The sequence below is a fragment of the Carassius carassius genome, chromosome 1, assembly GCF_963082965.1.
Source record: "Carassius carassius chromosome 1, fCarCar2.1, whole genome shotgun sequence".
Taxonomy (NCBI): Eukaryota; Metazoa; Chordata; class Actinopteri; order Cypriniformes; family Cyprinidae; genus Carassius; species Carassius carassius.
Window position 1 is genome coordinate 50,794,688 of NC_081755.1, and position 23,863 is coordinate 50,818,550.

Consider the following 23,863-nt stretch of genomic DNA (forward strand, 5'->3'; position numbering starts at 1 on the left):
TTAAAATAAAATACTTATCCCAGTTGCATAGTTTAAATTGTGAATTGCATGCACTAAAAAGTTGACAGAATGCACTTTCTGTAACTGTTACTTAATTTGCACTGCTTCAGTTACATATAGGCCTACATGTAATCATTTAATAAAAAGCAGTAAGTGATCTCTTGGTCTAGATTTTTTAACTGCTTAAATTAGCTGTTTAATCTAAATTTATTATTTTTTTTTTAAAGGGCAAAAGAAAATCATGTTTTATTTTTTATTATTTAAATGCAAATGCAAACATATCGAGATATATATCGAATATCGTAAAAGTTTTGACAATATCGAGATATCATTTTTTTTATATATCGCCCAGCCCTACCTTGTTGCGCTGTAAAGTGGAATTAGAGGGGCCCACGGAGGTTCGCCCGGTTGAATTAAATGTAGCCGCAGTGGTCATGTCAGCTGGGGGTTCAGGGTTTTTTTCAGTAAGTTTCACATTCCTGTGCCGGCTTGCTAGGTGTTTGCTCAGATTTGAGGTGGAATTTTTTGCTGTAGATAAAAGTTTTCTTCCCAGGCAGAGTGTACGTGGACGCTGATGTTTTTGTCACCTTTAACAGAGTTAAACTCAAACTAATGTCGGTACTTCCAAGCATTAAACGCTGCATGGTCTTGCTCTCTTCTGCGCTCCATGTTGTCTCTTCTTGTTCAACACTACACTGACTGACGGCGTGGGCACGGCGCTCATACGTCGCTCATACGTCATTGTCACTCACGAATGACGTCACGACAAGAGACAGTCTCACGAAACAAAATCAAGGTTAAATAACGCAGTAACGCAGCCTGCTTATGTTGTACCTCTGAAAAGGGGGAGAAGATTAATGCACACAGTTTCTCGCGCAGTTTCTCCACTGGAAGCTTTATGTAGAATGTAATCAAAATGAATCATTTGTATACACACAATTAAACATTTCTATTACAAATGAACTTCATTGACATCTTTCATATCAGTATTCAGCAGTTTTTACCATATACATATATAATTACATGAGTACACTCTTATATAAAAGGCTATTTGAGACTCATGACACTATAAAGTGCATACAGAAATACAATAAAGCATTTTAAAGCATTTAACGGTTACCTGAGACTCAACTCTTTTAAATCTTACTCTTTTTAGTCTCTTTTAAATCTTACTCTTTATCTATGCATATTAACTCTATGGCAAATCAGTTATAAGCATGTAAATGTACAATTTCAGATAGATGTTTTAGCCTAACATTCTCAAGTCACTTTTACTCTACACATCTTTGAAACAAGTCGACAAATCAGCACTATAAAAATAGGATTACACATAAAATACACAAATTGAACATACACGAGCTTCGCGCCATTATATAGACCTAACGCTATTCTCAACGCGCACAAAATGGAGTCCTGCGCTCGCGCATTTCTAAACTACATATTTTAAACATTTCGGACACACAATCAATATAATAATCGCGTCTCTATACTCTCAAACATATTATTAATCCTAATAAAGTATTTTAAACTAATAATCACACATTTAATACCTGAAAAGGGGGAGAAGATTAATGCACACAGTTTCTCGCGCAGTTTCTTCACTGGAAGCTTTATGTAGAATGGAAAAAACCGCGAGCTCTCCCCCTAGTGTTGACGCAGACCAGAACAATCGATCGTCCAACTTATCGTGCCCATAAACTGATCACAGATTAACTAAGTATAACTAGAGAGTAACATATTTATATTTTATAGACTTTTCTAAGTATTGTAAATAGTGAATATATTTATATATTATTATATATAATTATATATCACAGTGTACACAGACTTATGCATTTAAATGTACATGTTCATTTTCAATCTGTCACACTTACGGGTGAAGTAACAGTAATCTAATTACCGTATTTTTCAGACTATAAGTCGCACCTAAGTATAAGTCGCATCAGTCCAAAAATACGTCATGACGAGGAAAAAAAACTTATATAAGTCGCACTGGACTATAAGTCTCATTTATTTAGAACCAAGAGAAAACATTACCGTCTGCTGTCGCGAGAGGGCGCTCTATGCTGCTCAGTGCTTCAGGGGTAGGCTACAGGAGAAATGAGCAGCATAGAGCGCCCTCTCGCGGCTGGAGACAGCAATGTTTTCTCTTGGTTCATGTCAAATTAATTTTGATAAATAAGTCTCACCTGACTATAAGTCGCAGGACCAGCCAAACTATGAAAAAAAGTGCGACTTATAGTCTGGAAAATATGGTACTGTTTTTGCAATTGTAATCCCTTACTGTACTCGTTACTTTAAAAAAAAGTAATCGGATTACTGCGTTACTGCCTTCAGTGTTGCTGGTCCACAGTGACTTCCATAGTATTTTTTGCTACTATCAAATTTATTGTAAACCAGCAACTGTTGTGTTACCCACATTCTTTGGGACAACGTGACAGTGAATAAATATTTACAGACATGAAATTTTAGGGTGATCTATCCATTAACAGTAATGACAGTTGGCTGCATGTTTAATAGGCCTACTGTCCCTTTAAGACCTGCACGCATCTAATATACAGGCGATAAAAAATCAGGCGCTGTTTGAAAGGCTTTAGTGTGCACGCTTTGGGTGTATGCGGTGCTCAGAAAAACCACAGGTCAGACCAGCGTGTCAATGAAACATTTAAAAGCACATGTGAATGCAAATCGTGGAGACACCCCTAGGGTCACTTTTATGTTCACTTTTCTCAGCTTTTAACAAGTTACCAAAAATAAATCATTTTTACTTTTATTTCAGAGTTCATTGAAGAAATAGAGGAGAATGAAGAATCAAGTGAAGTTGAGGAGAAAAATCATGTCAAAACTGGAGGAAAACCTTTGAGTTGCTCTCAAACCAAACAGAAAGATTTTAAGGAAAAAAGAGTCAAGAAAGCTTTCACCTGCACTCAGTGTGGAAATGGATTCACACACAAAACAGGTTTTGAGCGTCACATGAGAATTCATACTGGAGAGAAACCATTCTCTTGCGATCAGTGCGGGAAGAGTTTCACACAATCATCATACCTTAAGAGACACATGAACATCCACACTGAAGAGAAGCAGCACGCATGTGATCAATGCGGTAAAATGTTTTTATGGGCTTCACACCTGAAGAAACACTTGAAAGTTCATTCAAAGGAGAAGCCACATTCATGTCATTTGTGTGGTAAGAGTTTTTTGCATCTACAAAGTTTGAAAGAACATCAGAAAATACATACTGGTATGAGAGAGTACATGTGCTTTGAGTGTGAAAAGACTTTTAGTTCAGTGAGCAGTTTAAAACAGCACCAGAGGATCCACACTGAACTGAAACCTTGTAAGTGTTCACACTGTGACCAGAGATTTAATCAGTTATCAAATTTGAAAACACACGAGAGGATCCACACTGGAGAGAAACCTTACAAGTGTTCACACTGTGATGAGAGATTCAGTCATTCATCAAATCTGAAAACACATGAGATGATCCACAATGGAGAGAAACCTTACAAGTGTTCACACTGTGACAAGAGATTTGGTCAGTCAGCAAATCTAAAAACACATGAGAGGATTCACACAGGAGAGAAACCTTACAAGTGTTCACACTGTGACAAGAGATTCAGTGATTCATCAAGTCAGAAAACACATGAGAGAATCCACACTGGAGAGAAACCTTACAAGTGTTCACACTGTGACAAGAGATTCAGTGATTCATCAAGTCAGAAAACACATGAGAGAATCCACACTGGAGATAAACCTTATAAGTGTTCACACTGTGACAAGAGATTCAGTGGTTCATCAACTCTGAAAACACACGAGAGGATTCACACTGGAGAGAAACCTTACAAGTGTTCACACTGTGACAAGAAATTCAGTCAGTCAATACATCTGAAAGCACACGAGAGGATTCACACTGGAGAGAAACCATATCACTAAAAACAAAATCTGAAAATGACACCTTTGCGTTTTCGTGTGTACAGCCAATCTGTATATTTTGTGAAACAATGATGTCATCACCCCACGTCTCGACCCTAGTCAGACACGGCTATGTCATGTAACACAAACAACAACAACAAAAGAGGACTACATGTTTGTGTTCATGCTGCAGAGGCCTCATTTTTGATGATGGCTTAAATTTTGACCGACAAATAAATTCAGTTGTCAAATCTTGCTTTTTTTTAGCTGCGTCTGCTTTCTAAAGCTAAGCCTTTTCTTTCTTTTAAAGATTTTGAAAAAGTAATTCACGTTTTTATTTCATCAAGGCTGGACTACTGTAACTCACTTTACTTTGGGATTAGCCAGACAGCTTGTTCAGAATGCTGCGGCTAGACTCTTGTGTGGGGTCAAAAGGAGGGAGCATATTACTCCTATTTTATGCTAACTACATTGGCTGCCTGTTTGTTTTAGAATTGATTTTAAGATGTTGCTCCTCATCTTTAAATCTCTGAATGGTTTGGCTCCACTTTATCTCAGGGAGTTACTGACCGAGTATAAACCCAGTAGATCCCTTCTGTATTGCTGCCCCCAGGGTGAAGTCGTGGCCTAATGGTTAGAGAGTCGGACTGGCAATTGAAAGGTTGTGAGTTCGAGTCCCGGGCCGGCAGGAATTGTGGGTGGGGGGAGTGCATGTACGGTTCTCTCTCCACCTTCAATACCACGACTTAGGTGCCCTTGAGCAAGGCACCGAACCCCCAACTGCTCCACGGGCGCCGCAGCATAAATGGCTGCCCACTGCTCCAGGTGTGTGCTCACAGTGTGTGTGTGTGTTCAATTCAATTCAATTCAAATTTATTTGTATAGCACTTTTTACAAAACAAAACGTTACAAAGCAACTTTACAGAAAATTATGTTTCTACAATATTTATTAGTAGCTAGTAGTTTGTGCACGTTTGACAGGATTTTAGAAAAATAAAAATAATAATAATAATAATAATACAAGACGTAGTCAGCTAGATGATGAACTATCAATATTATTAATTAATAGTAATTTATAGGATGCAGTCACACATGTAGCAATAATTGTTAGTTCTGTTTTGTTGATTCAAGGTTAGGATCATCAGGGGTCCTCTGAGGGTCAGCATCATCTCTTCTCAGGTGTTCTGGATCCAGACTGGAGCTTGTGTAAATCCTAGTTACCACGGGATGAAGATCCAGCAGAAACAGAGAAACAAATAGAGACATCATTAGCATAGCTGCTGTTCCAACAGAGTAAAATTAGTTTAACCCAAGCTAAAGAATAAAAATGCACATTTGATCAGATGCAACTACACTCACAATTTAAAAGATACATTATTCGTATGCTTGGCGAAAGAGATGTGTTTTTAATCTAGATTTAAACAGAGAGAGTGTGTCTGAACCCTGAACATTATCAGGAAGGCTATTCCAGAGTTTGGGAGCCAAATGTGAGAAAGCTCTACCTCCTTTAGTGGACTTTGCTATCCTAGGAACTACCAAAAGTCCAGCGTTTTGTGACCTTAGGGAGCGTGATGGGTTGTAGCGTGGTAGAAGGCTAGTTAGGTACGCAGGAGCTAAACCATTTAGGGCCTTATAGGTAAGTAATGATAATTTGTAACTGATACGGAACTTAATAGGTAGCCAGTGCAGAGACTGTAAAATTGGGGTAATATGATCATATTTTCTTGACCTGGTAAAGACTCTAGAAGCTGCATTTTGGACTACCTGTAGCTTGTTTATTGACGAAGCAGGACAACCACCTAGAAGTGCATTAAAATAGTCCAGTCTAGAGGTCATGAATGCATGAACTAGCTTTTCTGCATCAGTGTGTGTGTTATCACTGCTCTGTGTGTGTGCACTTCGGATGGGTTAAATGCAGAGCACAAATTCTGAGTATGGGTCACCATACTTGGCTGAATGTTACGTCAGGCTTTGGAACGCCTTGCCACTGTCCATTAGACAAGCCTCTTCTCTTAATATTTTTAGGTCCAGGCTAAAGACATTTTTATTTTCAAAAGCGTTTAGCTGATGAGATATTTGTACAATTTTATAATTTTTTTCTGTTTGTTTGTTGTGTGTTTTTTCTCTGTTTTTAATGACCTAATGGAAAGCACATTGGTCGACGGAAGTTGTAGTTAATTGTGCTATATAAATAAATTGTCATTGTCATTGTCAACATTGGAAAAAAACTCCACCAGATGACTTTAACAGATCTATTTGAAAAAGAAAAAAAAAAAAAATGATTGGGGTGACTTTGTATGTGAATAAATCAGCGTAGAAAATAAGCAAATTACAAACCCGATTCCAAAAAAGTTGGGACACTATAGAAATTGTGAGTAAAAAAAGATTGGAATAATTTTCAAATCTCATAAACTTATATTTTATTCACAATAGAATATAGATAACATATCAGATGTTGAAAGTGAGACATTTTGAAATGTCATGCCAAATATTGGCTCATTTTGGATTTCATGAGAGCTAGACATTCCAAAAAAGTTAGGATAAGGACATATCTACCACTGTGTGATCCCCTTTTCTTTTTATAACAGTCTGCAAACGTCTGGGGACTGAGGAGACAAGTTGCTCAAGTTTAGGAATAGGAATTTTGTCCCATTCTTGTCTAATACAGGCTTCTAGTTGCTCAACTGTCTTAGGTCTTCTTTGTCGCATCTTCCTCTTTAGGATGCGCCAAATGTTTTCTATGGGTGAAAGATCTGGACTACAGGCTGGCCATTTCAGTACCCGGATCCTTCTTCTACGAAGCCATGATGTTGTAATTGATGCAGTATGTGGTCTGGCATTGTCATGTTGGAAAATGCAAGGTCTTCCCTGAAAGAAACGACGTCTGGATAGGAGCATATGTTGTTCTAGAACTCGGATATACCTTTCAGCATTGATGGTGCCTTTCCAGATGTGTAAGCTGCCCATGCCACACGCACTCATGCAACCCCATACCATCAGAGATGCAGGCTTCTGAACTGAGCGCTGATAACAACTTGGGTTGTCCTTGTCCTCTTTAGTCCGGATGACATGGCATCCCAGTTTTCCAAAAAGAACTTTAAATTTTGATTCGTCTGACCACAGAACAGTTTTCCACTTTGCCACAGTCCATTTTAAATGAGCCTTGGCCCAGAGAAAACTCCTGCACTTCTGGATCATGTTTAGATATGGTTTCTTTTTTTACCTATAGAGTTTAAGCCGGCAACGGAGAATGGCGCGGTGGATTGTGTTCACCGACAATGTTTTGCACAGAGATTGTTCCAGATTCTCTGAATCTTTGGATGATATTATGAACTGTAGATGATGATAACTTCAAACTCTTTGCAATTTTTCTCTGAGAAACTCCTTTCTGATATTGCTCCACTATTTTTCGCCGCTGCATTGGGGGAATTGGTGATCCTCTGCCCATCTTGACTTCTGAGAGACACTGCCACTCTGAGAGGCTCTTTTTATACCCAGTCATGTTGTTAATTGACCTAATAAGTTGCATATTGGTCCTCCAGCTGCTCCTTATATGTAAATTAAACTTTTCCGGCCTCTTATTGCTACCTGTCCCAACTTTTTTGGAATGTGTAGCTCTTATGAAATCCAAAATGAGCCAATATTTGGCATGACATTTTAAAATGTCTCACTTTCAACATTTGATATGTTATCTATTTTCTTTTGTGAATAAAATTTAAGTTTATGAGATTTGTAAATTATTCCATTCCTTTTTTCTACAATTTCTACAGTGTCCCAACTTTTTTGGAATCAGGTTTGTACAAACATTGATAAATATAATAGAAAAATTATACAAATGAAATAAACAGTGCGCTATATTCTATAAGTCTAACTGTATTCAGGTAAATAAATTGAATAATCAAATGTAAAATAATACTGCATGTCTTCACTGTATAAATAAAATCTTATAAATCTGTGTTAAAGCAACAAAAGTGATTCTTCTCTGTGTTATGTTCTTTGATTAACATTCACGGAAAAGCCTTAGGAACATTAAACTGCGGTGAACCAATATAATATACATTTACTTTCTCAATTCTTTACTGCAGGGGTCAACAGTAAGTTTGGCATCGGACCAAAAAAAAAATTGCCATTAGATGGCAGCCAGAGCATAGTGAAAGGATAATTTAAGAATGCAAAATGCAACTGGAATTGCTTGTGACAGACTGTTACAGTATCTTTGTAACTGGTAGTGAGCTGTTACCTTTAATTAAATCCTGTAGGAGGTCAGTCATTAACAAAAAGCCACATTTGTGTTGTGGTATCCGGCAGAGTATGTGAGCAGAGTGGATTATCAATAATTTCTACTCAAAGCATTTAAGGGTGCTTTCACACTTGGTTCGCTTGCCTGGTCCGAACCCGAGTTTGATTTCTCCCCCTGCCCCCACTGGACTGCCTTCATATTATGTTAATTGGGTCTGAACCTTGGTTCAGCTGTTTACACCGTTGCTTAGTAATGACAGCGCAGGAGAAGTTTTTTAACCGTTCGTTTGGTTTCAAAGCTTTGGTACATAATGGTACTTACATGTAGTACATGGTACAGAATGTACTACAAATGATCTGAAAAACACTGAAGGCAAACCGAAATGAGATATGCAGCTCTCTGTTTGCAGCGCATCAGTCACACTTGTCAGGAAAGTGAGTGAAACACACACACAAACACACATTTTTATCAAATAATGCGTCATTAATATCGGCTCATTTCAGCGATTTGGTACGATTGTGTTCACATCAGCAGCGCACCGGACTGGAGTTAACATGACCACCCTTTTTAAGCGGACTCGGTTACTGTTCTCAGGTGTGCACCCGAGTTCGGAAGACAGCGTTCACATCATCCAAACGATCCGAACTCTGACATCAATCGAACCCAGGTGCCCATCAAAAGTGCTAGTGTGAAAGCACAATAATAATCTCTCCACTCCGGGTTAACCATTTCCCGCTCCTGCTCCACTCCTCTCTCACTAATATCAGAAACACCTGCTCCATGTCTGAAGTATTTCAGTATGTTTGAAATACCACAGTTCTGTTCATAACATATATTAAAAAATAAAACGAGGAGAGTTTCAAAGTGTTTTATTTGAACACTAGTTTGCAAAAAAAATTTCCTACCACATGACAAGCCAATAACACGGTTGTCAGCATTAAAAGGTATAATTGCTGCTTTTTGCCGTACAAATTTTGTTTAAAATTAATATAACAGTACCTTTTCGTGAGTTATTTTACCTACGGAGCAATGCATTTCTTACAGATTTCTGCTCATTCAAAATCAGATACAGATGAAGTAGCGCTGTATTACATTTGTTTGAATGCATTATTGAGAGTGATTGCATGTGAATAAATGTTGTAGTACTTGCTTAAAGGTGCCATAGAATGGAAAACTTTACCTTGGCATAGCTGAATAATAACAGTTCTGTACATGGAAATGACAAAATATGAGCCTCAAACACCATTGTTTCCTACTTAGGTAAATCTTGAGCATTCAAAAGACCACTGAAGAATAGGCAAATCAGAACATAACATCGACTGTGACATTACAGTCAGGATCACTAATAGTTACTGTACACCCCCAACATTTACTTATACCCACCCATGTTCAATGCCAGACACCAGCCAAACCTGCACAGCCGAATCATAAGTTCTGCAGGTATTGTTAAGAAACAAGCGAGAATCATCATGGAAATAAATGTTATGTTTCAGGCTGTGCAGGGGATGTGATGTGCAGGGATGGGTTGGTGTCTGTATTCAGAAAGGCACGGAAAACAAATAATGCATTCTAATAAAATAACGTGAGCCACTAAAGGGACATGGTTAGCCGTTTGCTAGCAGTAGCCTGTTACATTACAATGCAGTAAGACTTTACTTACCACAAACAGGGTAAGGAGAGATGACTGAGGATGGTGACGAATGATTTACTGTTCCTGAGCACCATTGACAAGCATCTGATCTTGTAAAATGTGTGGTAAGTGCTGCCACTGTAGTTTACAATGATCACGTCCCTGCTGAAAAAAATCAGCATATGCTGATTGGGTATGTTTTGACGCTAGAATTCTGGTTTATGCTGGTCCTTTGCTGGTTTATGCTGGTCCTTTTGCTGGTTTTTGCTGGTCCTTTGCTGGTTTATGCTGGTCATTTTTCTGGTTTATGCTGGTCATGTGCTGGCAAAGGACCAGCATAAACCAGCATCCCAGCATCAAAACATACCTAACCAGAATATGCTGTCTTTTTTCAGCAGGGGTGCTATCGCAAATCTCAAAACTGAAAGTAAAAAAACGATTGTGCATTCGAAAGCAGGTTCAATGCCCCAAATATTAATAATGGCTCCCTAATGCCCAAATCTTATATACAGTATTAAAACCCAACAATATAACTGTGAGAGAAAGTATTGAAATATATATATTCCCTGTGTTTCTTTCTTGCTGTGTAAGCTACTGAAATGAGCAGTACTGTGAAACAGCCAATCAGTGCAGAGCTAAACATTATTATTCATGACCCTTCCAAATAAGCTAAAAACCGACCATTTAATTCTAAAGACAAATCCTGGGGTTGTAAATGGACATGTAAAACCGGTTCTGGAGATTTTTTCCACATGGAGATGTGTTTCGCTGTATATGCATAATTTTGTTTCTTATAGGTGTTTCGTCCACACAGATCCGGCATTTTGGGAGAGTGATACCGATATTTTTTAAACCGGGTCCCAGAGTGGATAAATTTGAAAACGCTGCCCTTGCGTTTTCGTATGGACAGCGAATCTGTATATTTTTTTAAACTATGATGTCATCGGCCAACGTCTCGCCCCTAGTCGGACACCGCTATGTCACGTAACAGTAACAAAAAACATGAACAAACACTGAACAACTGACATTTTATTAACCGACATTAACACAGATTAATAAATCTACTGTTCCATGTTCGTTTGGATACCACGCGCTAGGTTTAGTGCATAGTCCAATTCTTCTTCTCTGTTTTTAGTGTATCTCTGTGGCAGAATTAAATATGCAGTTATATACATAAACGATATATACTACATCGTTTTGTGTCGGTTTTCTGGACGCAGATATTTATTGAGACAATGGAAAAAAAAGATTGGACAGGGAAACCTCTGGCTTTGTGTGGATGCTGTGTAAGCAGGGCCGGCGCAACAGACAATCCCGCCCCTCACCCAAGATGAGTGTGAAAATAGATTTTAATTGAAATTAATGAAATATAATGGTTTATTTTTAAAAATATATAGCTGCCAAATGCATAGGCTTTCTAGCGTTAATATGATGCTACTAGCCTTTAGCAACAATTTAGGACAGTCCATTTGGTCATGTGCAGTGCTCACCATCTCCTTAGATACGCCTTTAAGAAATGCATCTATACGGATTAGTATGATAAAATAGTTTTTGTTTTCAATATGCTTTATTTCATTTAGTACTAGTTTAAAGTTTTCTATAGATATATTTATCATGTCTGTGAGTCATGTATTTGCTGAGTCTCGGTTCATTTTTGTGAAGTGCTTCTATTCAAGACCAGACGGCAAAAAGTGCATCATGTTTGTTTTCTTTATTTTATAAAAGAACAACGTGTTGTTAATAATGTGTGTGAACAAAAATAAAAGTAGACTGTAACAATTCAAAAACTCCATAATCACGGGAAGGAAGGAGGCGGGAACCGGCGGACAATCAAATCAAGACTTTAATAATAGAATAAACACAAAAGAGAAACACAAACAAAAACCAAAATAAAGCCCAGGCCTGGTCCTCTCTCGTCCTTCACTGTCATCACTCCTCTTTTGTATCCTTCCGATCTCCTACGTGGGACTCCAGACGGGTGAGTCGAGCAGGTGTCGCTCATTTCCAATCACTCCACCGGCCTCGACCCGTTCCCACGGCTCTCGGCCTCGCCCCACTCGTCACATAGACCCTTTACAGTTACGAATGATGAATTACTCTTACCTACTGAGCAAAAATGATGGCGTATCCACGGAAAACATGCGTCTCCATGTCCAGAAGCGTTTATCTAGGTTTAACGTTTAAACATTGTTACACGCTTGAACTGTTTTAGTATACATTACATTTATTTTTTACATTTATTCATTTAGCTCAGGGTTTTATCCAAAGCGACTTACAATTGCTATATATGTCAGAGGTCGCACGCCTCTGGAGCAACTAGGGGTTAAGTGTCTTGCTCAGGGACACATTGTTGTCTCACAGTGGATTCGAACCCGGGTCTCTCACACCACAGGCATGCATCTTATCCACTGCGCTAACACCACCCCCAGATTATACAAACCCGATTCCCAAAAAGTTGGGACACTGTAGAAATTGTGAGTAAAAAAGGAATGGAATAATTTACAAATCTCATAAACCTATATTTTATTCACAATACAATATAGATAACATATCAAATGTTGAAAATGAGACATTTTGAAATGTCATGCCAAATATTTGCTCATTTTGGATTTCATGAGAGCTACACATTCCAAAAAAGTTGGATCTGGCCGATCTGGACTACAGGCTGGCCGTTTCAGTACCCGGATCCTTCTTCTGCGCAGCCATGATGTTGTAATTGATGCAGTATGTGGTCTGGCATTGTTATGTTGGAAAGTGCAAGGTCTTCCCTGAAAGAAACGACGTCTGGATGGGAGCATATGTTGTTTTAGAACTTGGATATACCTTTCAGCATTGATGGTGCCTTTCCAGATGTGTAAGCTGCCCAAGCCACACGCACTCATGCAACCCCATACCATCAGAGATGCATGCTTCTGAACTGAGCGCTGATAACTACTTGGATTGTCCTTGTCCTCTTTAGTCCGGATGACACGGAATCCCAGAACTTCAAATTTTGATTCGTCTGACCACAGAACAGTTTTCCACTTAGCTACAGTCCATTTTAAATGTTCCTTGTCCCAGAGAAAACGCCTGCGCTTCTGGATCATGTTTAGATATGGCTTCTTTTTTGACCTATAGAGTTTAAGCCGGCAACGGAGAATGGCACGGTGGATTGTATTCACCGACAATGTTTTCTGGAAGTATTCCTGAGCCCACGTTGTGATTTCCATTACAGTAGCATTCCTGTATGTGATGCAGTGCCGTCTAAGGGCCCGAAGATCACGGGCATCCAGTATGGTTTTCCGGCCTTGACCCTTACACACAGAGATTGTTCCAGATTCTCTGAATCTTTGGATGATATTATGCACTGTAGATGATAATAAATTCTAACTCTTTGCAATTTTTCTCTGAGAAACTCCTTTCTGGTATTGCTCCACTATTTTTCGCCGCAGCATTGGGGGAATTGGTGATCCTCTGCCCATCTTGACTTCTGAGAGACACTGCCACTCTGAGGCTCTTTTTATACCCAATCATGTTGCCAATTGACCTAATAAGTTGCAAATTGGTCCTCCAACTGTTCCTTATATGTAAATTTTAGTTTTCCGGCCTCTTATTGCTACCTGTCCCAACTTTTTTGAAATATGTAGATCTCATGAAATCCAAAATGAGCCAATATTTGGCATGACATTTCAAAATGTCTCACTTTCAACATTTGATATGTTATATATATTCTTTTGTGAATAAAATATAAATTTATGAGAATTGTAAATTATTCCAATCCTTTTTTACTGACAATTTCTACAGTGTCCCAACTTTTTTGGAATCGGGTTTGTACATAACATGTTGTTACAAATGCCTGCAAAGGGAGCCAAAGGACATGTAATTGCTGCTGCTACACTTACATGACAATCAAGTCCTTGTTTAAGCTATTGGCCAAACAATTAATTCAAATATTCACTTAATCTTTAATTTTTTGGCCACCTTTTTGTTATGGATGACACAGCTTCTATAATTTCTTCAACAAAAAACATGTGGACATCACAATCCTTACTTAAAAAATAAACCATGTTTTTTTTCATAGTAAAACTATTTAATTTTCTTTTCCATGATTTCTGAACGCTTGAGACTGTAAAATAAATTAGTCATAATAAAGTTATACCCATAGGTAAATGTTGAGAGCTACAATTGTAATTTGTAAATAATACAATTTATTCATTTATTTATTGACTTTTTTTTTTATTAAAGTTCTATTTTGACCCCTAGAGTAGGTTCTTTTTTTCTTAATATTTGAGGAAGGGGGCACAACAATACAATCCTGCTTAGGGCACCCCTTGGGGCAGCAGCGGCCCTGGCTGTAACAAACATCTATTGTAAATTTTGCAAACAATAGTTTTAATTTAGATATTTAACCAAAACCACAATTTGTATTGCCAACACTGTCTTTCTGTGGCAAATGTGGGTGCAATTTCTGATGAATAATGCTTGTCAAAGTTCATGAACTTAATTTAATATGAGCATTCAATGTTCTAGCTTCAGACCATGTTTACATAACGTATGGCTTAGGGGTAGGTACTATCTCTGAAGCGTAATGTTCTGCTGATGATGCTTCTGTACCTCTTCCCCGAGGGCAGTAGAGTGAAAAAGTAATGTGCTGGTTGATAGGGGTCAGTGATGATGTTTCTCGCCTTCTTAATAATTCTGGAGTCGTAGTCTGAGGCTATGGTAGGCAGACTACAGCCAATGATCTTGGAGGCTCTTCTCACTACTTTCTCTAGCTGTTGCTTACCCTGACTGGTCGCATTACCGTACCAGGACAGGATAGAGAAGGTCAGCACACCTTCTATGGAAGCTCGGTAGAAATGAGTCATGCCTTTCTGGCTTACCCCAAATTTCCTCAACTGATGGAGAAAATAAAATCTCTGATGGGCTTTTCTTACAATGAGACTGATATTCAGGTCCCATGAGAGGGATTGATGAATGGTGGTGCCCAAGAAACAGAAGGAAGACCTTGGTCATCAATGACCAACCTGATCATTGATGGAGAGGGGAAGGTGCCGAACTGCCTTCATCCTAAAGTCCACTATAATCTCTTTAGGTTTAGATGTATTGAGGATTAAGTTATTGACCTCACACCACTTCACCAGCTGTTCAACTTCACTCCGATAACCAGATTCTTCCCCATCAGAGATAAGACCTATTACAGTGGTATCATCTGCAAATTTTAACAGTTTAACTGATGTTAAATTGGATGTACAGTTATAAAGAGAAAATGAAAGAGGAGACAGGACACAACCTTGTGGAGCGCCAGTGTTAAGAACCCTGGTTGAGGACACATGATTATTAATTTTAACTTATTGTTTCCTGAAGGACAAAAAATTCAAGATCCATTGACACAGTACAGTATTAACACCCAATCTGCAGTAGAAATCATTAAGCCTCTCAGGGAGGGAGGGGTCACAATCTAAAACATGCTGCTTGATCTTATAGTTAGTGATTGTCTGCAGGCCCTGCCAGACACCCTTAATGTCATGGACTTGGAGCTTATATTCAAGTTTTACTCTATAAGTGGCTTTAGCTGTTTTAATAGCCTTTTGAAGTTGATATTTAAGGAGTCTGTATTGCGCTTTATCACCACCTCTAAATGGAGCATTTTTCTCCCTTCATAAATGCCTTACATCCTTGTTAAACCAAGGATTGTTGTTACTGTAACTGATGACAGTTTTGATGGGGATTGACACAGACTAACAAAAATTTATATAAGACATTACAGAGTCAGTGAAAATGTCGATATCATCATGCTCAAAAACACTCCAGTCAGTAATATCAAAACAGTCTTGTAACATGTCTATGGCCGGGGGAGAGTACCACCTGACCCTCTTTGTCGTTGGTTTAAATGTTTTGAGTTTCTGGCGGTAATTAGGAACGAGAAATATAGTGTTGTGATCAGACTCACCAATCAGGGCTCTAACTAGAGGTTGATACACCTTCGGAATGGAAGAGTTACACTGGTCCAATGTTTTATCCAGCCTGGTGGGAATATAAATCTGAGGCTTGTATCTGGGAAGAGCTTTCTTCTCACTCGGTGGAATGTAAATTACACACAGTATGACGGAGGAGATTTCTCTTGGTAAGTAAAAGGGGATACACTTAATTGTGAGAAATTCCAAGTCTGGCGAACAGTTGTGTGTCAGGGTTTTGGTGTCCGCACACCAATTCTGGTTGGTGTAGACGCAAACACAGCCGCTGCGCTGCTTAAGGGATTCAACGGTGCGATCCGCCCGATGAAGGGTAAAGCCTTCCAGTTGTAACGCAGAGTCAAGGATATACTCATGCAACCAAGTTTCTGTCAGACAGATGGCAGAGCAGTTCCTAAAATCCCATTGTGAAAGAATGAGGAAAGTAAGTTAGTCCTTCTTGTTTGATAATGCATGAACGTTGGAGAGAGTGAGGCTCGGGAGGGCTAGCCGGTGCCCCCGGTGTCTTAACCGAACCAATGCTCCTCCTCGCTTACCTCTCTTCCTCTGCCGATGTTTTGGGTATTTCCAAGGGAAATCAGGGTGTGGATCCAGCACAAATGACTGTGAAACCAGCAAATTGTCTCGGATGTGTATGAGTTTGGCTCTGTCATACCGAATGAGTCCATCGCAAGATTTCAAGAACAAACAAAATAACAAGTAGACCAAACAAACAGTGAGCAAAACCAAGTCGCCATAGTGCAGTGCCATCTTCGGGTGTATATGAGTTGTTATGATTTTGGTAAGTATATATTTACTGAAACAATGACTATTTTATATTTATTTCATTAAAATCATTAATAAATTATGTAAACAACTCAACCCTGTCAAAAGTTTACAAAATGCCTCAAAAATATGATTATAAAGTATGCTAATACTAACCATTTTCTGCACCACTATTAAAGAGTCCTGAATTATGTCATTTCTGGTAAATATATATAAATATATATATATCCCTTATGCAGTGTTGGGGACGTTTTCGTCCACTATGAGGTAAGGTTTGGGTCTTATTTTGGCCACAACTTTCTCTGTGTTTCAGCAAATGGAATGATTTTGGTGACAAATCTTATTTTGACAAATATATTGGGAAAATGCTTTGAAAATGTACAAAAATTCAACAGTACACTGGGGGAAAAGCCACTACCCTTTCGTTATGTTCGTGGATGAAAACATCCACTAAATTAAACTGCTGTAAAAATGTATCAGATTATTTTAATTTTTTTTTTTGCATAAATCTATTAATCAACCTCAGTCCTGATCAAAACTACTAAATGTTTAGTGTTTTTACACTTTAATTGCCAAGTTCATAAATGATGCCTCTGATTTGGGGGAAAAACACACAAAATGACTTATTTTCAATATAAAAAGTGAATGTGGCTGAATATTTTTTTTTATCACAGTCTTGGGCATGTCAAAAACTTGTAACAACATTGGCTTTGATGCATTGTTAGTTTTTGTGCAGCATTAGATTTTAATTTTTTCACCCTCATTTGTTGTTGGTGGCTGTTTTTGCCCCATTGACTTCCATTATAACGACATATTTTGATAGCAAAGCCATGACACCATGTAATCATGCATTCTTGATTGTTGGTGGTTTTCCCTGTTGGGAAGAGGTCAAAAATTTGTATTTTTTACGGTTGATTTTTACAGCAGTTTAATTTAGTGGATGTTTTCATCCACAAACATAACGAAAGGGTAGAGAATTTTCCCCCAGTGTATGCAAAAATAAAATTATCTGATAATTTTTTTACAGCAGTTTAATTTAGTGGTAGTGAATTTGAACAACGCACAAGGGATATATATATATATATATATATATATATATATATATCTCAATCACAAGAAAGGAACACAAATAAATGCTTACATTATTGCCAAAAATCACAGACACTGTGCACATTTTGTTAAAGTATAAACTCCATGAAGTGCCTCAGGAACATCACAAAATATCATGTCCCATTGTTTTATTCTCAAAAATTGTAATTTAATTTTAATTTAATTTAATTTAATTTTAATAAGTGATATAAGAGGCTTCATAGGGCCCCGCGGACACTAAGGTGCCCACCTCCATTTGTTCAGATGAAGTTTGCTTGTGAGTTGTGCATCCTGTCACTCATGTGTGTTAGTGTAAATTGTGCAATGTTTGAAAATGAAAAGGGAAGTCCTGGCCTAACGGTTAGAGTTTTGGACTTGCAATCCAAGGGTTGTGAGTTTGAGTCTCGGGCCGGCAGGAATTGTAGGTGGGGGGAGTGAATGTACAGCGCTTTCTCCACCTTCAGTACCACGACTGAGGTGCCCTTGAGCAAGGCACTGAACCCCCAACTGCTCCCCGGTCGCTGCAGCATAAATGGCTGCCCACTGCTCTGGGTGTGTGTTCACGGTGTGTGTGTGTTCACTGCTGTGTGTGTGCACTTTAGATGGGTTAAACGCAGAGCACAAATTCTGAGTATGGGTCACCATACTTGGCTGAATGTCACGTCACTTTCACTTTAAAAAAGGTGGCACTATCAGTGGTGTAGAAAAGAGGGAAAGAAGATGAGGAAAGAAAGGAGCAACAAAATGGTAAGTGCTGAATTTTGACTATGTATATATATATATATATATATGATTATATTGACTATATAAATACATATGCTGAAATGCAGTTGCATGCACCATATCTTATCGGTATAATACAGCATTTAAAGATGTTGTATCGCTGTAACAGAGTCACTTTCACCTTTTAGAAAGTGCTTCTTATTTCTGGACAGCTGTGTGTGTGAGTAATGCTTAAGTGAATGACTCTTTTAGGAGAAGGTGGGGAGGGTGAGCTGCTGGGAGGAGGAAGGGGGAAAGCTCTCTGCATATTATAAATGTACTTATTATCTTTCTCTCACTCTCTCTAGTGCAGCTATATCAGTATAATATATATTTATGAGACACAAAAGATATTTTCTCCGAGAAATGTATGAAAATGTATTGATCTTTATACTTAAAACAAGCACAAAAAAAAAACTGCCAATAGGGTCAGGAAAGAAAGTTCGCTATACTGTAAGTTAGCTTCATTAATGATAGTTAATAGAAAAAAAAAACTGTTCATGCTTGCTTGGGTTTATTAAATAATATTAACAAATACAACTTTTGATTTTAATATTGTATTAGTAAATGCTAAAACTGAAATTGTATGAGCACTTTTAAAGTATTTTCCAAAGAATATACAACCATTTGATGAAAATGCAGGTCAGATAAATCACTTTCTTGTTCATATCAATAAATTTAAATACTAAAATATTGATCCTTTTTTAAAGTAATATGAAATTAAAATGAAACAAAATAATACACCTGAGAAATTTGAGCTATCAAATGTACCTCTCTTTAATGTACCTCTCTTCTCATCTATCCTGTGAAGCAGGTGCCATTACCTCAAATTACAGTGTTGCACCTCTGCTTCCAGCTTATCTGTTGCCACCACCTCACCCTCCAGTTCTGTAGCCAACACCTCTCCCTCCAGTGCCGTAGCCACCACCTCGCCCTCCAGTGCCGTATCCACCACCTCCCCCTCCAGTGCCGTAGCCACCACCTCACCCTCCAGTGTCGTAGCCACCACCTCGCCCTCCAGTGCCGTAGCCACCACCTCGCCCTCCAGTGCCGTAGCCACTACCTCACCCTCCAGTGCCGTAGCCACCACCTCTCCCTCCAGTGCCGTAGCCACCTCCTCACCCTCCAGTGCCGTAGCCACCACCTCACCCTCCAGTGCCTTAGCCACCACCTCTCCCTCCAGTGCCGTAGCCACCACCTCTCCCTCCAGTGCCTTAGCCACCACCTCTCCCTCCAGTGCCGTAGCCACCACCTCACCCTCCAGTTCTGTAGCCACCACCTCTCCCTCCAGTGCCGTAGCCACCTCCTCACCCTCCAGTGCCGTAGCCACCACCTCACCCTCCAGTGCCTTAGCCACCACCTCTCCCTCCAGTGCCGTAGCCACCACCTCTCCCTCCAGTGCCGTTGCCACCACCTCGCCCTCCACTGCCGTAGCCACCACCTCGCCCTCCAGTGCCGTAGCCACCACCTCTCCCTCCAGTGCCGTAGCCACTACCTCACCCTCCAGTGCCGTAGCCACCACCTCTCCCTCCAGTGCCGTTTCCACCACCTCTCCCTCCAGTGCCGTAGCCACCACCTCACCCTCCAGTGCCGTATCCACCACCTCCCCCTCCAGTGCCGTAGCCACCACCTCCCCCTCCAGTGCCGTAGCCACCAACTCCCCCTCCAGTGCCGTAGCCACCAACTCACCCTCCAGTGTCGTAGCCACCACCTCTCCCTCCAGTGCCGTTGCCACCACCTCGCCCTCCAGTGCCGTAACCACTACCTCGCCCTCCAGTTCTGTAGCCACCACCTCTCCCTCCAGTGCCGTAGCCACCACCTCTCCCTCCAGTGCCGTAGCCACCACCTCGCCCTCCAGTGCTGTAGCCACCACCTCACCCTCCAGTGCCGTAGCCACCACCTCTCCCTCCAGTGCTGTAGCCACCACCTCCCCCTCCAGTGCCGTAGCCACCACCTCACCCTCCAGTGCCGTAGCCACCACCTCTCCCTCCAGTGCCGTTGCCACCACTTCGCCCACCAGTGCCGTAGCCACTACCTCGCCCTCCAGTTCTGTAGCCACCACCTCTCCCTCCAGTGCCGTAGCCACCACCTATCCCTCCAGTGCCGTTGCCACCACCTCACCCTCCACTGCCGTAGCCACCACCTCGCCCTCCAGTACCGTAGCCACCACCTCTCCCTCCAGTGCCGTAGCCACTACCTCACCCTCCAGTGCCGTAGCCACCACCTCTCCCTCCAGTGCCGTTGCCACCACCTCTCCCTCCAGTGCCGTAGCCACCACCTCACCCTCCAGTGCCGTATCCACCACCTCCCCCTCCAGTGCCGTAGCCACCACCTCCCCCTCCAGTGCCGTAGCCACCAACTCACCCTCCAGTGTCGTAGCCACCACCTCTCCCTCCAGTGCCGTTGCCACCACCTCGCCCTCCAGTGCCGTAGCCACTACCTCGCCCTCCAGTTCTGTAGCCACCACCTCTCCCTCCAGTGCCGTAGCCACCACCTCTCCCTCCAGTGCCGTAGCCACCACCTCGCCCTCCAGTGCTGTAGCCACCACCTCACCCTCCAGTGCCGTAGCCACCACCTCTCCCTCCAGTGCTGTAGCCACCACCTCCCCCTCCAGTGCCGTAGCCACCACCTCACCCTCCAGTGCCGTAGCCACCACCTCTCCCTCCAGTGCCGTTGCCACCACTTCGCCCACCAGTGCCGTAGCCACTACCTCGCCCTCCAGTTCTGTAGCCACCACCTCTCCCTCCAGTGCCGTAGCCACCACCTATCCCTCCAGTGCCGTAGCCACCACCTCGCCCTCCAGTGCCGTAGCCACCACCTCACCCTCCAGTGCCGTTGCCACCACCTCACCCTCCAGTGCCGTTGCCACCAACTCACCCTCCAGTGCCGTAGCCACCACCCCGCCCTCCAGTGCTGTAGCCACCACCTCACCCTCCAGTGCTGTTGCCACTAACTCAACTTCCTGTGAAATCACAAAAGGGGCTTTCTGCGTTTCAACATTTCAGCTCTTTCAACAGATCCAGCTGACTGGCCTGAAGTCTTGACAGATAGAGAAAGAGCTGATTTAGTTATTAGGGGACAAAGTGATTTGAATCCTAACTTTCAATTTCCAAAACGACAAGATGGAAGAAGTTTTCATTCCCATTACATGTTTTGGCTCCTCGTTAATGGGGGAAAAAATCAGACGTTCCTGGCTTGTTTACTCCATGAAAACTGATACAGTTTTTTGTTGGTGTTGCAAATTGTTTTCAAAGGGGTCTTCAAAGATAATCACAGAGGGACCACGTGACTGCACTAATATTGGAGCAATATTAAAACAGCATGAAAACACCCCAGCACAAATAAAAATGGTAGTGTCATGGAAATAGCTGGAACTATGTTTGAATAAGGGACAAACAATTGACTGCACACAATTGACCCTCATAGAGGCTGAGAAGTGGCGTTGGCGTGAGGTTCTACTGCGACTGATTGCAATCATTAAGTCTCTTACAGAGAGAAAACTTGCTTTCAGGGGCTCTGAAGACAAATTAATGGTGCCCAACAATGGAAATTTCTTAAAAGAGGTTGAGCTCATGGCTAAGTTTGACCCTGTGTTAAGAGAGCATGTCAGAATAGCTGAAAATCAAGGAAAACACACAACCTATCTCTGCAAAACAATACAAAATGAACTGATCTCCTGCAATGGTGATCAACTGGTCAAAACGATGGTGGTTGGCATCAAAGAATCAAAGTATTTTTTGATCATCTTAGACTGCACACCAGATGTCAGCCACACTGAGCAGATGTCTGTGGTGGTTAGAACTGTCAGTCTACGAAAAGGCCCAGAGATAAAGGAACACTTTCTTGGCTTCCTAGTTGTTCCTGAATCCTCTAGCTCTGGATTGTCCTCTCTCATCCTGAAAAGACTGGAGGAACTAGGCATTCCATTTAGTAATTGTTGAGGCCAGTCTTAAGACAACAGAGCCAACATGAAGGGGGAAAATAAAAGAGTGCAAGCCAGGCTCCTTAAAAAAAATCCACACGCACTTTTATGTTCCATGTGGAAACCACACTCTCAACTTAATTGTGGCAGATGCCGCTAAAGAGTCAGTAGTTGCAATTAACTTCATTGGAGTTGTAAAGAAACTGTTTACTCTTTTTGCAGCTGCACCCCAACGATGGGCTATTCTCAAAGATCATGCTGACATCACTTTAAAAAGCTGGAGTGACTCTAGATGGGAAAGTCGTCTGAAAAGTATTGAGCCATTGCAGCTCCAGCCAGAGAAGGTGAGGGAGACTCTGCTACAGGTGAGGGAGAATACTAAAGATCCAACAGTTAGGATTTAAACCCAGTCACTCGCTGAAGAAATTGGATCCTTCAGATTTCAAATCTGTCTTGTTGTCTGGTACAATATTCTGAGAAAAATTAAAGTCACCAGAAAACTCCTTCAGTCTGCTACCATGCAGCTGGATGTTGCTGTAGATCTCATCCATCAGACAAAAACTTCTCTCATGAGCTACAGACAGTGTTGCCAGATTGGGCGGCTTCCCGCCCAATTGGGCGGTTTTGAATTTGATTGTGGGGGTAAAAATTGTCTTGGGCGGGTGGACACAATTTGGGCTGGTTTGGGGTAAGTTTGGCGGTTTTCAAAAATATAAATTGTATAGGCTAATTGGCTAACAAACAAGCTCAAGTGTGCATACTGCATCCGAACAGTCATCACGTTCTTATAAACTGCAGTGCAGAGGTGCTGATGCTGATGTGGACGTCGCGGCCGTTCTTTTAGCCAATCACTAGTGATCTACAGACACACGTGATGATTCATGAGCCATAACGAATCTAATTTTAAATGTACTGTATGAGTGATCATAATGCCTAAATATATGTTACATGGTAAAGAGTGGGAGAGTGTTTTAACACTCAAAACGTGAATTACACCTGTTGAGGGAAAGATGACACCAAGACTCTAATATTACTGCAACTCCTAAAATAGTGCACAGTTATTTATTTATAACATAATCTATTTATATCTAATCTATATCTAAACGATCTTGTCTTTTATCTTTTAAACAGTACAGATTGGTATATCTTCTTAGTTTTGACTGTGCAAATGTAATGTTCTACAATATGAACTTCACAAAAGACTAAAGCCCCTATTAGGGCGGTATTGTTTCTCATGTGGACCGCTGTGAAAATAAATTTACATACCACCTCAGTGATAAACGCATGGATTCGGATGGCGATTATTGTTGTTGTTAATTTTCATACAGTATTTATCAATGAATGACAACACAGTTTTGACTGTTATATGTGTGCACAAACAAGTGTGAACTGACATGTTGTATCACATTATTTTGTTAAAGTTTTGGGCGTTTTTTTGTTGGAGTGGGTGGGTTTTTGTGAGCTTTTGGGCTGGAAATCGTCCATCCAATCTGGCAACACTGGCTACAGAGCTACTGGCTTTAATGATGCAGTCAAGATAGCAACCGAAAAGTGTGAGGAAATGAATGTTCAAGCAGAGAGACACTTCA

The 23,863-nt window shown here is 40.8% G+C and overlaps 3 protein-coding genes across 4 annotated transcripts in view; 2 read left to right on the forward strand and 1 right to left on the reverse strand.

Annotated features, from left to right (window-relative positions):
• Positions 1–3,994, forward strand: part of LOC132159410 (zinc finger protein 501-like) — a 531,393-nt gene extending 527,399 nt beyond the window's left edge. For both annotated transcript variants that reach the window (XM_059568939.1, XM_059569016.1), the window contains exon 2: positions 2,780–3,994. In XM_059568939.1, the coding sequence (XP_059424922.1) occupies positions 2,780–3,933 (1,154 nt within the window). In that variant the 3' untranslated portion in view covers positions 3,934–3,994. The remainder of the gene's footprint in view (positions 1–2,779) is intronic.
• Positions 1–23,863, forward strand: part of LOC132157170 (zinc finger protein 883-like) — a 499,035-nt gene that overhangs the window by 448,258 nt on the left and 26,914 nt on the right. The gene's annotated exons all lie outside the window — the stretch shown is intronic.
• The window catches only part of LOC132094136 (zinc finger protein 501-like), a 197,436-nt gene that overhangs the window by 138,637 nt on the left and 34,936 nt on the right, over positions 1–23,863 (reverse strand). The gene's annotated exons all lie outside the window — the stretch shown is intronic.